The 18566-nt window shown below is 34.9% G+C and overlaps 2 protein-coding genes and 1 pseudogene across 2 annotated transcripts; 1 reads left to right on the top strand and 2 right to left on the bottom strand.

Moving 5' to 3' along the window:
* Positions 1-3133: 3133 nt before the first annotated feature.
* LOC140013900 (AT-hook motif nuclear-localized protein 21-like) lies at positions 3134-4051 on the bottom strand (annotated as a pseudogene).
* A 3220-nt stretch (positions 4052-7271) lies between these two features.
* LOC113705851 (uncharacterized) lies at positions 7272-7854 on the bottom strand. The gene has a single exon (XM_027227760.2). It carries the CDS (start codon positions 7639-7641, stop codon positions 7339-7341), a length of 303 nt encoding a protein of 100 aa, XP_027083561.1. The 5' UTR covers positions 7642-7854; the 3' UTR covers positions 7272-7338.
* Positions 7855-16376: 8522 nt separating this feature from the next.
* LOC113705504 (UDP-glycosyltransferase 73C3-like) lies at positions 16377-18106 on the top strand. The gene has a single exon (XM_027227379.2). The coding sequence runs from the start codon at positions 16532-16534 to the stop codon at positions 17999-18001; it is 1470 nt and encodes a 489-aa protein (XP_027083180.1). The 5' UTR covers positions 16377-16531; the 3' UTR covers positions 18002-18106.
* The last annotated feature ends 460 nt before the right edge of the window (positions 18107-18566 follow it).

Genomic DNA, 18566 nt, shown 5'->3' with positions numbered 1-18566 from the left:
GGCTGCAGTATAGTCGCATGAATCTTGGATTACCTGTAGGTAGGTTGAATGGGGTAAACATAACCTTCATAGTACTTCCCTGATGTGTCTTCTTTATCTTATTGCAATATTCCCAAATCTTCTTGTATTGTGCCTCTGCAGACCCCTTAATAAGCTGTATAGCCACCCATTTAGAAATCTCAACCTCATAATTCTCATGAACAATTTGCCTAAGCTCCCTAACAGGCATCTTTGTGTTAGACCTGATTCTCTCCATATACCTATTGGATAGCCACGTAGAAGTCATGCTTTTATTCTTCCAAGCGTGATTGCAATTCTCATGCACATCATGCATTGTCTTTACCACCAAATCAGTTGTACCAAGTGCTCTCTCAATTGATGCAAAGACAAACCAAGGACACGGGTCTCTACAAATAGCTCTCACCCTTTTGGTATCATTTTTACATGTCCAGACTGGTTTACCTTTTTTGATACCATATTTGGTCACTACTGTCTTGAATTGTTGCCTTGACTCAAATTTCATCCCCAATTCAAACTTGGGGTCTATCATGAATTTATCCCATACAAATCTCTTGTATCTGCCTTCGAACTGGTTCTCATCTTCTTCTGATGAACTGTAATCACTGCTTAAGTGATCCGGTACATAATCTTCATCCAATGCATTTGTCTTTCTCTGAGGACCTTCATCTACAGGTTTCTCTCTTCTTCTTCTCACTTGTTTCTTTCCCTTTTTTGGCTGCTATGGTTGCTAATTGTTGGTTTTCTGCTGAACTGAGGGCTGTTGGGGTTGTTGCTCAGCTCCTACTTGGTTTTTAGACTATTGATGCTGCAAAGACCTCTCAGATGTATCATGCTGTTGTTCACCTCTTGTATCTAGTTGCTGCTGGTCTCCTTCTCTAATGAGGTTATAAAGAAGTTGTTCATCTCCACAATAATCATTATCCCAACGAAATCTCTCTATTTCAGCATCTGATTCAGATGCAACTTCACCATCATGTGTAGTGCCCTCATGCGTAGTTCCAGGCCCCTCATGTGTAGTTCCAGGCCCCTCATGTATAGTGCCCTCATGTGTAGTTCCAAGCCCCTCATGTGTAGTGCCCTGTTCATTCCTTGGATTTTCAGCAGTTGGTCCATTGTCCCTTAATGGTTCTGCTGAAGTCTGCCCAGTTTCATTGTCAACAGTTTGCCAAGTTGACTGTGATGCCCCACCTCTACTAGGTACCATTTGTAAACAAGGTTCTGCAACCACCCTACCTTCATCATCTAGTTCTTCGATTACCACACCACATTTTTTCTGCTCTACTGAATTACCCCTACCAACAGCCTCCATCAAAACTTGATCAATTTCTTCAATCGTTAAGTGGTTACAGTAAACCTCCATCACTTTATATTCATAAGCCAAGGTACAAAATTTGTTTACATCAGCATCTGTACATAAATCCCTTAACCCATTGTTAAGATCTTCAGTTGGTTCAAGATAGTAATACATTATGGTTTCCTGAGCATGACCTAGCTTCTCTACCATTTGATTCAGTTCATGAATTGACATCCGTTCACAATCATATAAGTCTACCTCGTCCACATCACCACCAACATAACTTATGTAACTTCCCCAACGAATCTTTCCCCCGTGATGCATTCTTATAGTAAACCATTCAGATCCTGCATCTACATTAACAATTACGAGTTAATTTGGTAACTAATTAATTAACTCTTTAATTTTGTATATAAAAGACCTTAATCCCAAACCTAGGTCAATAGGTACTACTATATACTAAACTAATCAATATTAGAAATTAAATAATTTGGCTAGCTCAACAAGACAAAGTAGTCATGGCCCAGTAATTTAAAAAATATGCTTCAGGACCACTAGTGCTTATTCATAGACAGAGACAGTGAACCCAAATATGGGACCACTTTCCTCTCATATTTGAGACAAAACACCCTCACATTCAACCCCACAACCAAAATAAAACTTCCTATGTACTTAGCAATCACTGTAACACAAATAACCATCAATTGTTGCTCATTTTTGCAAAACTTTGTACAGTTTAAGTGCACATATCGTATACTAACTGGGGATCGAAGTAGATGCCCATTTTCCTAATGTTCCATTCCACCATTCCTCTGGGCAAACTTCAAACGCTTCTTATCTTTTTCTCTGCTGCAAATCTCGTCACTGGAAGGCGTAATTTAGGGTTAATTGGAGAAGAAGGAGTTCCACTAACAGTCCAAACTTTGACCCTTTTGGAGGGACTTTGTTGTTTTCGAGGGGACTTTGTTGTTTTTTTGTACGAGATTGCCCCCAACAAATGTTATGAGAGTAGTCCGTGATGTCTCGCCCGTCCATCCGTCCAATACCATTTAGAATACCATTTTGGTGTGGAGGACTAAAAGTGCACAAAGTTGAAAGTTAGAGGATCACCGCGATTTTTTGCCCTTTTATTTATCACATAATCCTTTTATAGTTTAAAAAATATCTACTTAACTCCCTATCATTTTGTACACAAAATTGAAATTGATGGAAAGCCCTCAAGTAGCAGCTTTAGCTAAAAATTCCAATTATATCGTTGTCTAATACTGATCATTATGAGGTTCTAAGAGTGGGATCTAAACAAGGGGGAACAGAGTTGATTTGAATCCAGATCATTTAATTTCTGAAGTCTCAGCCTTAATAATTAGACACTACAAGACTCTAATCACATTACATAAAACTATAACACTACTACAAAAGTGTCCTTTTATGACATTCAAAAGCATCATTATAGATCTATGTCATGACGTTTAGGCTCTAATGACGCTCTATTAGAAGCATCATCCATTCTAGCGTCACGATAGGTTTATGATAGTTTTAAGTGTCCCAATTTATCATTATTATGACACTATTAAATGTCATTATCTATGCATATTATGACACTTTCAAATAACAAGAAATGTTGGGGTACAATAACATATCACGACGCTTTTTTAGTATAAGTAGATAGAAATATTATGACACTTTTGAAGAGTAACTAGATCAGGCTTTTATGACATTTTCTACTTGTCAATGTAGCATCCAAATTAAAGTGTTCCAACTTCCTGCTGCATATCATATGACGGCAAAAACCACATTTCATCGTGCCACACAAGCATCTCCAATCCTAAATTTTGAAGGATTGTAACGTAGCTAGTACAATAATATAAAAGAAGCAATACAATCATCCAAACTTGAATAAAAGTACATCATCCAAACAATCCACACCAAAAGTGTCTACAAATTACATACTAATTTAGAATAAGGGGAGCCCTAAGGATGGATCAGAAAATTTATTATTTGAGCCACCAGCACCAGTACCACTACTGCCACTGCCATCGCCACCAATGGAGGGCTGAGACGCCATAGGTGGCTGCATCTGAAGTGAGTGATCATCTTCATCCAAAGACATTCTTTCATATGCTACGTTAGTGAAAGAAGCAGCAATAACAACCACAGGTCCAGAAGCAATCAAAGCTCCCACAACATTTCCTCCAACAACTTGACCGTATCCACCAGCCAAATATATGGTCAAATTGGTGGCACCCGGTGGAGCTGGTGGTGGAAGGAAGGAGCCCGACAATGATAAAATCTCGAACCGGCCATGTAACGTCACGACTGAGCCGGCAGCAGCCGGTTGCCTCAAGCTCCAATTGTTGACTGTGCCACTACTACTCAATATGTAAATACCTCTTTGCCTTTTTCTAACATATGTTGCAACTAATTCAAACACATCACAGCCGCTGCTGACCTCTAATATTTGTGCTCGGAGAGTGTTGGCGCTCTGTTGAGTGATTGTCACTGAGGTTTAGGCTTGTTTTTAGAGCTAGGTGGCCGGCCTCTTGGCCGACGAGCCACAACATCGCCTGAGCTTGTGTTTGATGTGACCAGCTCTAGACCAGCTTGGTGAGATTCATTGTTGTTCTCGCCGAAAAATTGGTTCCGATTGCTGTCGTCTTCGGTGTTGGCCACTGTCATCTTCGAGGAAAACGCACCCTTCTTGGCAATTGAAGGAAAGAACGAGAAGAAAGAGAAAAATATGGAATAAATTAAATGAGAAAAAGAAAAGAAAGAATGCGATGAGGGATTGGAGATATGGCCTCATCAATATTGTCTTCACTCAATATATATCATGCATAAATACTTAATGAACAAACAATAATATCACATGACAAGAGTTGCCAAGCTACTGCTTCATCAGGCAATGGTCTGAGACAAAAATAGCTAAATATCTCAAACAGAAAATGCATGTTCAAACTAAAGATCCGAAGAGAAAACATAAAGACACATTCAACCATGTTGCAGAATTTCAGTTCTCTATTCAACTCAAGATTAGTTTATAAAATAAATTTCAAGAAAAGAAGGCAGAGCCTTGGCAAAAATAAAGGGCATGTTGCTTGGAAGAATTGAGTAAACTAGAGAGCAAATCCATTTGGCAAGCAATGAAAAACTTGTTTAGTCAATTTATCAAACATGTGGTGGGTCACAGATTCTACCAAACTGATGCTAAAGAAGGCTATAACATTTACTTGGAATCTTTCGACAGCATCCAAAAAACAATTATCTTTCGACGGCATCCATTTAGACCTAAAGTTAAAATTATCTCTTAAATACAAGAAATCAAAAAGAAAACAATCTTGATGTTAACAAAAAATTGAATCATTGATATTCAATAAACTAAACAAACATCTTAATCATTGTACCTCCATCGGTGGGATGAATCCTAGTTGCTTCCTTCTCGAAAAATTAGCAGATTGGCAAGAAAATTGGCTAAATTTGCCCTAAATTGAGAGAAACAAGAGAGGGAGGGAAAGGTCACAGTACAAAAAGAGAGAAAATGCAGCGGGTGAGGAGAGATGTGGTAAGTAAGAAAAGGGAGAAAATATTAGAATTTTGGGTGAAAATCATCACGCGCTAAAACATAGAGCCAATTTTCAAAATTAAGAATGATACGGTGTAGTTTTGTCTATTTTTGGCACCTTTTTAATGACACTCTTTACTGACTGTCATGTTAACACCCTATTATGACGTTTAGGAAAAAATGTCATAATACAAGTGTCACTAAAAGCTATTTTTCTAGTAGTGTAAGGGAACACTTTTGAACCCTAATGGAATTGAGTAATATAATGCGAAGCCACAATGGCTAAAAATTGATTTGTCCAAATTTTTATGAAAATTTTGATAAGCAATAATATTATTGGAAAATAGGATGTAATAAGCCGTTTTGATAAACTTTGGCAATCTGGACATGAAGATAAAAATTAGAACTTATGCCCTCTTTACAAACCATTTCTCATATATTATTCTGCTAAACAAAACCTCTAACCGATAGCTCCTTTTCCCTCCCCTTTCACTTCTGTACTGCCTGATCTTCATTGCTTCCACCTAGAACCACAATCACCCTGCACCGCCTTATGGACCATGAAGAAGTCACCGAAGAGCATGCACCACCACCCAATCATGAACTACATGCACCAACACCCAAGAAACCAGTTCCCAAGAAACACCCTGATTTTGAGGTCGGCTACTGCCTTCTCTGTTCTGAAAACAAGCATACTGAAAATGGCCTCAAAGAACACAATAAATGCATTCACACCAAGTACCTCAAGAATAAGTGCGGAACCTGCCAGAACGTCTTCAAAACCCAGGCCAGAATAAATGCATTCACACCATGTTTTTTTGTTTTTTGGGCCAAGATAGGATTTATTAATGCAATGGTTTCCCTTTTTTTCTTTTTTGTTGTCCCCTTGAAACAAGTTTGTTAGAATTAGTTAACTTCGATACAATCTTTTCTTTTGTAGTTGCTCGTTAATGACCATAAGGATCTGGTTTTATTAAGAGAACTAGTTCCTATGCACTGGTCATTTTGCATTCAGTGGTACAATTAAATACTGCAACATAAAATTTAAAAATCCAAATATTCATTTAAATTGATAAACTATTTTTTTGATTAACTATTTAAATATAGTTGGAGAATGAAAAAAGAATATGCTACATGTAGAACTTAAAATGAGCCAAATTTTGAAAAGGATATGCAATGTACTAAACAAAATGAGAGTTAGGTAAGAGCACTAAACAAAATGTTGTAAACATTGAATATAAACTACTTTCTCCTTTGTAAATTGGTTGAGGTTTAGAAGTTTTAAAAAATCAGGATTATTTGAATTAATATATTTTCTAATCCTATAGTCATAAACCATTAACTTTCATTAAATGTGTTCCTTCAATTTGCAGTAAATGACTACTTTGGTCAAGTTTTTAAAATTTAATTCAGGGAGTTATACTGACTAAAACCTCAAAAAATCGAAATTGTTCACCGATGTATTGTTTTAATGATGCATGTGCAGCTTCGATGGCTTCTTCTTTTAATTTCCCTCAATTATCCGGTACAATAGTGAATTATGAAGACAAGGGATCATATTGATGCGCGATGATAAATCTCGGACCACATCAGCAACACCTAAAAGATGAAGGACTGAATGATAATTTTCTCAAATCTTCTATAACTGGGTAATTTCATTCTTTCTTTTTTTTTCGTGTAAAGATTTCTAGCCAATTTACGTACAAACGTCCCATTGCAGCTCCTCATCATTTTATCGTGGAACCATTTTATCACAAAAATCAGGAATTAAACTACAAAGGTTGATGCGATGGATGATATCAAGAAGGTTATCACTCCTCATCATTGAACTTTGTGTAAACACTAAGAAAATTCACCAATTCTGAAAGATTTTAATTGGTCCAAATTTTGCATCTCCATATAGTTGTGACCAAGTCTTGATTGACTTAAATGTATAGTTGTTGTATGAGTTTGTTAATTACCTTTCGCCCCAAAAACTAATTTCGATAGAAGTGTGCAACAAATTTAATTTAGATATTAAGTTCCTGCTCTCAATTTTTTTTTTTGCCATTACGAATCAAGATTCACTTTAAAAAACAAAAAACAAACAACTATATATTATTCAAACAAAAGATGTAGCTAGTATTACAAAAGATTCTACGAACCTATGACAATAACAGATTTTGGTCCAAAAATTTTGTTTCAAAATTTTCATCTCCACAGTTGTGCCAAATTCTTGTTGACCTTTTTAAAGGTTTAATTGTTGTATGTGTTTGTTAATTACCATTCTCCCCAAGAACCAATTTGGATAGAAGTGTGCAACAAATTTAATTCAGTTATGAATTACTTCTCTCAATTTCGTTCCTGTTACAAATCAAGATTCACTTAAAAAAACAAATAGCAAACGACTATATATAATTCAAACAAAACATGTAGCTAGTATTGCAAAAGATTCTACAAACCTATTACAACAGAGAAATTGTCTCTATTTGCGTGGACGAGTATCATGAGGGTCAGCAGTATTAGTACTGACCCTAGCAACATCCCTAGCACTTGCTTCAGCCTTTTTCTTAGCATACAAAGTGAAGTAAAAGATAGAACCAGCAATAGCAAAGCCAATAACAGCCATAGTAGTAGGACTATACGGCAAATTTCTCCTTTGATGCAAAACACCACCAGGGCTATGGCCTGGTGGCCTTTTTGAGTTGTCTACTCCTGCTTTTCTCACATCTTCCGGGCTCATTTTGTGGGTGTCTGCATTGTTCCTCCAATCTTCACCTCCTGCCATTTTTGAACCTCTTTCTTTATTCTTCTTGTTTTTCACAATTACAAAGTTGGGAATTTTGTAAAATCTGAAGTTGGGATTTGATTATATGGTCTATAACTTGTAGTGTGTGACTTTGTGTAATTGGGGAAGGAGGGAGGGTTTTTTTTTTTGGGGAGCCACGTTCTTTTGAATATTGACGGTTTTTGGGGTGATGAGATTCGAGTTGGACATGTGTCAATTTAGAGAGGATTTTGTGGTGACATGTTTAACAAATATGGCTTGTACATGCTGATTCATTGGCTTTTGTGGACATCTGTCATATTTGAGGAAATTTAGGTGTATTTCCTTGAAGGTTTAACCGACTGGACTCACCACCATAATATTTTATGTTCCATTAAATGATTATTTTTGTTTTCTTGTATTAAAGGTTGGTTATATTTGTTCATCTTGAGATTTGGCTAAACATCCTCGCATAATTTTAGGTTTTTGCTGAAATTAGTTTTTTTCTTGTTCTCAACTCAATTTGACAGGACCAGCTCAAACTATGTTAGTATTTCTATAATTTATTTTCTTTTAAAACGGTTATTCTGTCTATTTTTGTCATGGGAAGTTAATACGGAATTACTCTAATACACAAATACATCAGCAACCTTCTAGCAAATACTTCTTTTATCCTTTGATTCTTTTTTTTTTTTTTTTTACCTTTGTATGTTAACCTTCTTGTCCTCCCGACCATTGCATACCAAAATCATGTATTCTGTTTTTTGATATCTATACAATAATAAAGGGAGGGAGGTAGCAAATGGGATACATATTTTGTGTCATTTTTGAACTTCCAATTTTTTCCTTAAAATTTTGATTTTTATCCTAACCACCTAATCTCATTGCTAATATAATCTCTCATAACTCCCTTAAATATTGTAACTACCAAATTAGCTATAATTGGATTAAAGAAAAAATTACTAATAAATTGCAATTTTTCGATGAAGAATTTATATAAAATTTAATTTTGTAAAAATAAAATTAATATATTCATAAAAATTAATAATTATTTCTAATGTGCACACACATTGGGTGTACCCTAAGCACTAGTATAAATACTTCTATTCGGATTAAAACTAAGGCTCTGTTTGATAACATAAAAAAGTGTTGAAACTGAACCTTTTCAGATATTCAGATGTTTTGAATGTTTGATAAATAAAAATCCATCTGCTGAACTTGTTAAGCAATGTTGTACTTATATGTATTTTTTTCAACACGAGAATCCTAACTGGATACTTAATTCTGATGAAAATCAATAGAATTATTTCAACTACCTTATCTTATCAACCAAATGTACCCTTGTTTGTTAATTATGTTCAAAATTCTTATCTAATTAAACAACTTGATATTCTCTATCTAAGGGTTTTGTGTTTTTCTTTTCTCCCTTTTAATGACTTTCACATCTTCTCCACACTCTTCATATAATATATTTCATCTTTTATATTAATTTGATTTAAAAGAAAATATTGTCATTTTCATATCTAACAATTTTCAGCTAATTAAATCATAGGTTTTATTTCTTTTTTGAATGAAAAGATATAAGGGCAAAATTATCAAATTAAACTTATTAAGCATTCAATTATAAATATTTATCAAACAGTATAAATAAATTTAGCATTAAAATTCAGACATTCATATATTTCTTTTCAATGCTTAAAATTCAGCAAATTAATTGTTTCAGTATTCAGATTTCAGAATTCATATTTAGTTTTATCAAACGGAACCTAAGAGTTTTTTCTTAAACTTTTTTTTAGTGAAAGTGAGAGGTTTCGAATTCGGAATCTCCCACTTATACTCTGTCTCCCATACCACCCAAACCATCCCACCCCTGATTAAGACTAAGAGTTATCTTTGAACAATCTACTCTTTTCTATATTTCAACCATCCTTTTTAATACTTAATTTACTTCTTGTTTTAGTTAAAAACTTTTTTTGAAATTGTAAGTCACAATCTACTGGTGACTTTTTTTTTATATTTTTAGCGGATCTTTATAGTACATTATAGTTTAATCTATGGTACCAATTCCCCTGGTGATGCCTGGAGAAACTTGAGGATATGTGCAGGGACGCAACCTGAAATTTTAAGTTGAGGGGGCGAAACTCTGACTCGTTGTTTTTTTTTTTTTTTTGTAATGACTGCTTATATTTTGATTAAGCATACATGGATAATTTCAATGACAAAGCATGCATTTTGTATACCCCACTAGTTTAAACTCTACTTGAACTAACTACCATCATTTCTTGCTCTATTTTCTTCTTTCTTATAGATTCTTATGTGACTTATGAGACAAATCAATTTGTTTCCTTCTATTTGGATTTGATAAAAATATTTTTTTGTTCAAATCTTGGTCATTGTGAACATAGGGAGTGGACAAATCTTAGTACGAGCAAATTGAGAGCATTTGAAGGCGTATTGACTATTAATCATGTTTTATTTTTATTTTTCATGTGTTTTGAAGTAATTGGATATATTATTGTTAAAAAAATATTGGTTTATGTACATTTTAATGAATTTTTATTGGTTCATATATAGTTTTAATGTTGTAGTCATGTGGATATTAAATTAACTTTAAAACTTAATAGTTATAATAATTATGTTAAGGAAATTAAACAGCCATAAGTGAGTTTGAACTAAATCCAAATTAATCTCATAACTCGAATATTTTGTAAGTCAAGTATGAACTTCACATTTATCAACCTGAAACTCATAGGTTGAAAGCCGAAGTGATACTAACTATATGAGTTGAATATGAATTTATTAAAGCCCCGCTCAGATGGCCCAATTAACAGGACTACTTAGGTCAAACCATGATTTTGATATGCACTTGAATTGTAACGGAGACTGCAGTCACAGCACAGGCAATCTCGCAAGCACATCCTCTAGCAAATCCTCGAGAGGAGGCTGGAAATTGACATATCTTTGTAATCTAATTTGTGACTAGGAGATCTTAAACTAGCAAAAAGGGGCAAAAATTCCATATAACTAGTAGCAGCAAAAGATTTTGTTGTGATGGACTTAAATACTACAGAGCATGAATGATGACAGTTCCAAAACCCTTGGTTTCGGTTTAAAATTCGATGATTTTAGTTCTTCTAAAAGGTGGAAGCTAAACGGGCCCTTATAAAGACGGTTATAGTTATGATTTTTGAACTTTCAGTTCCGGTCCGATTTCAATTCCAATTTTATTTTAGTTACGGTTCTAATTTCTTCTAATTACGGTTCTAGTTCTTTTAATTATGTTTAAATACTTGTTATTATAAAATTAATTCTAAGAAAATATGACAATGAATGTAAAAAAAAAAAAAAAAGAGATTTATTATATTATCATGTGCAAGGAAAAATAGAAAATCATACAAATTTTATGAAAAATATTTCATTGTTGATTAGATTATTTTAGTCTTGAAGTTAGACTAGTTAGAAGGTACAGACTTACTAATAGATAGAACAATAGATTGTTGGGTTGGGCTTGGAGTTGCTGGTATTAGGTGTTGACATATTGATATACTAAACTAGCCAAATAAGTTTATATAGCAAACGTATTATTGGACGGTTTGAATGGATCCTAAACTATCGATTCCAGTTCCGATTCAAAATATCGGTTAACCTGAAACTAAACCTTTAGTCACAGTTATGGTTATGGTTCTAATTTCCAAAATTCGATTCCGATTCTAGTTTAAAAAATTATCAGGCTAGTTATCAGGCTAGTTCCGGTCCAAACTTAAACCGTGGGCACCCCTACTACAAAGTCCGAAATCCTGATCCTAGCAACCATCAGATTCCGATTTAGTTTGTAGGGATAATTTCGTAAACCTCCCTTGAGGTTTTTGACAATTTCACCTAGTTCTCTTGAAGTTTCAAAAATTACCTCCCTTTAAATTACCATTTTGGTAAAAAATTTGTTCAGTGGTCAAATTTTGACCAAAATTTTGAATCAATAACCTAAAATGCCCTCATAAAATTATGAAATTCATTTCACTTTCTTTTAGAATTCTTTAAAAAATTTGGAATATATACAACATCACAAAACCACTTTTAACCCTCATCTCTACTATTCTAAACCTTCCATATTTCCACATCGCAAATTAGTATCATTATCTCCATGACCACCACCACTATCAGTACCTAAGCTCTAAAACCTCAAACTAAATGTAAAAAAATCAGCACTATTAAATTCAAAAAAATTTCACCAATTGGATTAATATAACACCCTATCTCTTAAAAGTTGGAGTATAAATGCCAATCGTGTCCTTCTTAAACATTCATCTCGCATCTTCTTCTATTTATTTCTAGATCCTCCAAAAAAAACTAAAATAACTTTGTAATATGTTTAAAATTGTGTTTATACTTTATAACATAGGGTTATTCCATGAGTGAACTTTGCTTTTGTTTTCTTTTAATGCCTAATTGTGTGAAATGCATTTATATACACAAGATTAGGAGCAGATTATTTAATTTCATGAAAAATGTTGATATGTTAAGGTTGTTATGGTCATTTTATAAAATTAAGGAAAATAAATATAATATTAAAAATTTCAAGGGTACTAGGTGAAATTGTCAGAAACCTCAAGGGAGGTTTCCGAAACTATCCCTAGTTTGTGTCCCAACGCAACTATCAGAATTCGATTCCTATTGAAACTAGTTTATAAACCGATGCTTTGCTTCATTGCACGGATCTATACAATCTGTGTGTTTTTCTACTTTTTACTCGTGCAATCTAATTCTTGTGAAATATATGGCATTAATGGAATTGAACCCTCCAAGCTTTCTTTTGCAGTGGCAAACGGATCAAGAAATTATTAATCTGACAAACCATCCATCCTTCCCTTTCCCAGCAAATGGTTTAATTGATTTAACGTGGAAAATTGCTCTACAAAATTTGGTGAACCATTCGTATTTTTCTCCTTACTTCACAGGAAATAGAAAAGCTGGCTGTGATCGGAATGCTGCTTTGCTATTCCAACAATGGTTTTGCTATTCCTACTTGTATCAGATAAATTTCGACAAAACTTTGATGCAAAAAAAAAAAATATTAGAACCTTCCCCCGTAAGGTAGAAGTGCCCAAGAAAAATTGCTCTCCAATATCTTGTCTTTGTTAAAACCGAAGATCCTTCCTTATAAACTGTCAAAATTTGCAAAATACCCAAGAAAGTAAATGCTTATATGAGATGAGAATATACATTATTGCGTCGTTAGGAGCATGGAGAAAAAAAAAAAAAAAAGGTGAAGCTCAGCTAGCTGCAATTCTTCAATAGAAGAAGGAGAAGAAGAAGAAGAAGTATTTGTAGACTTGAGATGAATACACATAAAAAAACAGTAACAGGTCAATTTTCATTATTTATTTCTCAATACAGAGTTGCTACTTTTTGTTCGTAAGTTTTCTCTAACCGATGAGTTCGTCAAAGTTTCTAGTCCCCACCAGTTGAGGTCTTTGCTTTCAACTTGTGCTCCAATTGCTTTGTATGACCAAAGTGAGGTCATTTGGTGCTACCTGACAAGAACCTAGAAGTTCCTGAATCCAGGTTACACAACTCTTATTTGTTGGGATTAATAAGTTTCATAACTAATTTGTCGCCGACTCCATTATTGAGGTCCCGAATCCGGATCCATGTTAGATAACAGTCTCTCATTTGTCGGGATTAATAAGTTTTTCGTAACTAATTTATCACCGACTCCATTATTGAGGTCTCGGATCCATGTTAGATAACTCTTATTTGTCGGGATTAAGAGTGAGTGAAGTCCATTGGCCCGCCTACCAAACCCTCAAATCCAGTTGTAATCTTCGAGAAGTAGATACAAATCCAGGCCGAGTACATGCATCCACGTGGATTTTCTTGCTTCTTTCAACTTTTCCAACAATTAGTTTTACGATTAATCTTTTATATATTAACAGTGTATATACTTTTATTATTAAATATATGATATATAATTTAAATTTCAAATTATATATATATGTCATACGTCCAATTATAATAATATATACATCGTTAATGTGTATAAAATTAACTTTTACTTTTATCCCAATCAAAGATTAAATAAGAGAAAAAAAAAAAGTAGAGATTGCAAAATAACAGATGCAGTCTTCGGCGAGAGACCTATCATTCACCAACTCTCAAACTCGGATGGAGTCTTCTCACTTCTGATATTCATTCTGCATTAGTGGAATTAAACTCTGTCATCGTGATGAGTGGAGGACTTGTAGGGTTCTTTCGTACTCTTAAGTTCAGAATTCGAATTTTGAGTTCGAATTTTGAGTTTGACAGTTGATGAAAGATAGTTTTTAAAATTATCCTACAGTCAAGTTCACGATTCAAATCCTGAATCTAACAATTGATATGGTAGGGTGCAATGGCCGGTGGAAGAGTTTTTTTTTTTTTTTTTTTTTAAAATGTCACCTAGGACAGCAATATAGAATGGATTAAGCAGCCAATCAGATCACTTCCCCAACTTCCAAATCCAATTTGGTACCAATTAGATCGCTCCCCCAACTCCCAAATCCCAATTACCAAATGGGACCCATTTCAATGTTATGGGCCCGAGTCACCAAACTTAACTTTTCAAGGGACGTTTGGTAAAAGGGTATCGAAATAAAAAAAAATAGAATAAACTCCATAATTTGTATTTGGTTCATTGGCATGAGAATTGAAATTTTGGAATGATTTCTACAAATTTGACATCCCTCCGTTCCTATAAATGTTCAACTCCACCTCAATCGTGGGCTTGGCTGCATTTAAAAGATAAAAGATATAGATGACATAATTCTTGTCCGTGCTTGATGATGATTTGACGAAAATATAAAATTCATCATTTTACCATAATAAAACGGGGGCAGATGGTCTGGCATAATTAATCAGTTGTTATTTTTCAAAATTCTTTTTCTTCCATTTTAAGTGACTCTTCACCAATGTTTATCACTTCGACTCAACCACTAATATCAACTTCAAACTCTTCACTAATATTTATCATTTCAACTCAATCACTAACATCACACTAGAAATATAAGTGACTCTCCACCAATGTTTATCACTTCAACTCAATCGATAATTAAAAAAAAAAAAAAAAAAATCTCCTTGTCCGTCCTCTCATGCAAATTTTTTTCCTATCTCTTGCATTAAGATTTCTATGCTTACTAATTGTTGAATACACTAATTTTACTGGAGTTTTATTTCAATGTCCGAGTGTTTTTTTTTTTCTATTTTTCCTCCTTAAGAGATTCATTAATCAATTGCTACAATTAATTGCTTGATTTAATTTTTTTTTATGAGATTTAAGCACATGAGACGTGCAATCCCCCAGCATCTTCTTTAATTGCACCTCCGCTCCATTTTTCTCCTGTATTCCTAATTGGAGCTAAATATAGGGGTATCTTTGTTTTTTCATATGATTAAAAAAAGTGAAGGGTGTGCTGTTAACAAACTTGGGAGTACCAACATCAGCTCCCTTTTAGAAATTGTAACTTTGTATAATCCTTACTAGCTTGCTTGATTACTGTAAATTTACCTGTTGCAGCTGCTTTTTTTTTTTTTCCACATGGCAATTCTATTGTGTGTTGAATGAAAGGTTTCTCGTATAGGACCGAGTTGATATATGCCCAATTGGATTGAATTGAAAGTAGAAATCTAAAACTTTTTAACATCTGCAAATAGAGTGAAATCCATGTTTGATCGAAATAGAAGCTCAAGGCAAATTGTTAATTAATTTCATATCCACATTTGGAATAAACAATAGGGATTACTGATTACATTCGAAAACAAAATCAAAAGATTGTTTGCATGTGGGGTTGAAGTGCCAGAATTATTTTTTCTTTGTTTTTTGATGTAAATGAAACCTATCATTTTCATCTTACGAGGCTGCCTTACCCATTGGATTTGTCATTTCTCACGTACAAACATATAAAATCATTATTGAAGCAATGGCCTTGTGGCAATATAGCCTGCGGTTTCGTCATTTCCTGAGAAATGAGACGTGTAAAGTTATAATTCTTCATGCAAGATGAGAAAGACATTTTCATGAGAAACGAAAGCATTCGTGTTTATCTCTATCGTTTCTGAAAAAAAAAAAAAACATTCGTGTTCTTGTAATTCTGCATTTTCCCAAAAAAAGTCAACACAATAATGACAACTAACTGCACAACGCACATGCCAATAATGGCCCTCTACATCAAAAGTAAGGTCAGCACTTACGTATGTCAATGTGATGACAGTCAGAAATGATTTAAATCCTGATCTAGCGCCGCGCATGAATAGATATTGGATGAAATAGTTTAAAATATTCATCATATTTCGTAAAATAATTTTTTTTTATTTTTAAAATGATAATTTTATATTCCTTATAAAATTAAATCGGTAAAATTTAGTCCTTACCTAAATTTTTAACCATTTTTTCCCTTCAAACCATCACCTGATCTATACATGATTATTTTTTTCAGGGGCAAAAAGACTAGATCTCATTTATAGTTAAATAAATGACTTAATCCATATTCATTTTTATCCCTAAAAAGTAAGTTCTAATGTGAACTATATTCATTTTTCCCTAAAAAAGTAAATTTTGATTCAATTCATATTCATTTTGGCCACTAAAAGATAAGATCTGATCCTTTTGTATATAAAAAATGACTACATATGGGTCACACAGTGATTTCAAGTCCAAAAGTGATCAAAAACTTAGATTGGAATCAAATTTTACTAACTTAAATTTATAAGAAATGTAAAGTTAATATTTTAAAAGTAAAGGGCAAAAAATTCGTTTAACAATGTGTGACACACATCTTGAATGACTTTCCCTAGATATTGTAGCGTAAACAAGAACAGCATATAAGTATTGATTTTCTGATCCTTCACGAATTACTCAGGAAAAGTATTGAAAGACAAAATGCCTTCAGAGAGGGAACAGTTGAACTTGGTGTTGATACCTCTGTTGTCACCAGGACACATAATTCCCATGATTGACATGGCCAAAGTGTTGGCAGGGCATGGTGTGACAGCAACTATCATTACCACAGTCAAGAACGCCGGTCGTTTCAATGCAGGAATCGATCGTGTAGCTGCGTCCGGACTCCCCATTCGACTTCTTCAAGTCCCATTTCCATGTGAGAAGGTTGGATTGCCCAGGGGATGTGAGAGTCTAGATAATCTACCGTCCTACGACTTAGTAAGGAACTTCTTCGATGCAATTGATATGCTGCAGCAGCCAGTTGAAAAGATGATTGAAGAGCTAATTAAGCCAAGTCCATGCTGCATCATCTGTGATAAATATATCGCCTGGACCGCACAAACAGCTCGTAGATTCCGGATTCCATGGATTTCTTTCGACGGCATGAGTTGTTTCACTCAACTGTGCATTCATAATTTGCAGATGACTAGAATTTACGAGGGCATCTCTGAGGGGCAGCCTTTTGTTGTGCCTAATATGCCGGACAAGATTGAATTTACTAGAGCTCAGCTTCCAGGAGTGTTTAATCCGGGCAGCTCCATGGCAGATCTGAAAGGTATTCGAGAGCGGGTGGAAGCAGCTCAAGTAGAAGCATATGGGGTGGTTGTCAACAGCTTTGAGGAAATGGAACAAAGATATGTACATGAATTCCGAAAAGTGAAGGGGGGTAAAGTTTGGTGCATTGGGCCTTTATCAATGAGCAACAAGGAAAACTTGCATAAAATTCAGAGAGGAAGTGAAGCTGGCTCTTTCGATGAAGACCTGTGCTTGAAATGGCTGGACTCGAGGCAGCCAGGGAGTGTAATATACGCATGTCTTGGGAGTCTCGGCCGCCTCGCTCTTCAGCAGTTCACAGAGCTTGCGTTAGGACTGGAAGAATCCAATCATCCGTTTATATTAGTTGTAAAAGAAGAAAAGAAAGAAGATACTGAGAGGTGGATTGCAGAAGATGGATTCGAGGAAAGAACAAAAGGGAGAGGCCTTCTGATAACAGGGTGGGCGCCTCAGGTACTAATCTTATCTCATCCAGCAATTGGCGGATTCTTGACACACTGCGGTTGGAACTCAACCCTTGAAGCAGTTTCTGCTGGTGTGCCGATGATTACATGGCCTTTGTTTGCTGAGCAGTTTTTCAATGAGAGGCTAGTGGTTCAAATCTTGGACATTGGAGCCAGTGTCGGAGCTAAAGCTGTAAGGCACCTGGGAGAGGAAGAGAAGTCCGGAGTAAGTGTTACAAGGCATGAAATCCAGAAGGCCATCAGCAAGGTAATGGACGGGGGAATAGATGGAAAAGAAAGAAGGAAAAGAGCGAAACAAGTAGGGGAGATGGCCAAGATGGCAGTGGAAGAAGGGGGATCTTCTGACCTCAACATTGAACTGCTAATACAAGATATTATGCAGCTAGCGTAGCGAACAAAGCAACAATCCAATCTCATTTCAAGGGATGAAATTTGGAACAACCATATTTTGATCCACAGAAATAACACAAGCTGCAGAACATGCACTCATTTTCCATTCTCAATTAGTTATATTTTTGAAATCTATGTTGCTTTATATTCTTTCTTGGACAATTTTCCAGGTGCAGATGGATGTTGACAAGGTACTAAAGTGGAAATGATTGGGAAAAACAACTGTCTTACAACAGTAGGGACTCACAGGCAAAGCCATTTTGGACCATCGGTCCATACTAAAAAACGATTTCCGACAAGTACTGCTTGCTATAGTTAAAAAGAAATGAACCATCGCGGCCCATGCTTTAGTTCTTCTTCTAACTTCTCAATATTAGTCATTTTTTCTCTCCTCAATCTTCCATTTAACTAAATAAACTTGTTCAGAATTTTCCATCCAACACCCTGCTGATCAAGTCGTCTAACCTCGACCAAAGACTGGAACATGTTAAACAGTTGCTGAATTACTTGAAAGTGTGGAAATCCAAATTGATAGAAGCAGGAGCAAATCTTAGAGGATGAGTAAG

Source organism: Coffea arabica, chromosome 8c (assembly GCF_036785885.1).
Source record: "Coffea arabica cultivar ET-39 chromosome 8c, Coffea Arabica ET-39 HiFi, whole genome shotgun sequence".
In the NCBI taxonomy this organism is placed as follows: domain Eukaryota; kingdom Viridiplantae; phylum Streptophyta; class Magnoliopsida; order Gentianales; family Rubiaceae; genus Coffea; species Coffea arabica.
The sequence above is the reverse complement of the archived record's forward strand: the minus strand, read 5'-3'. Positions and strand labels throughout refer to the sequence as shown.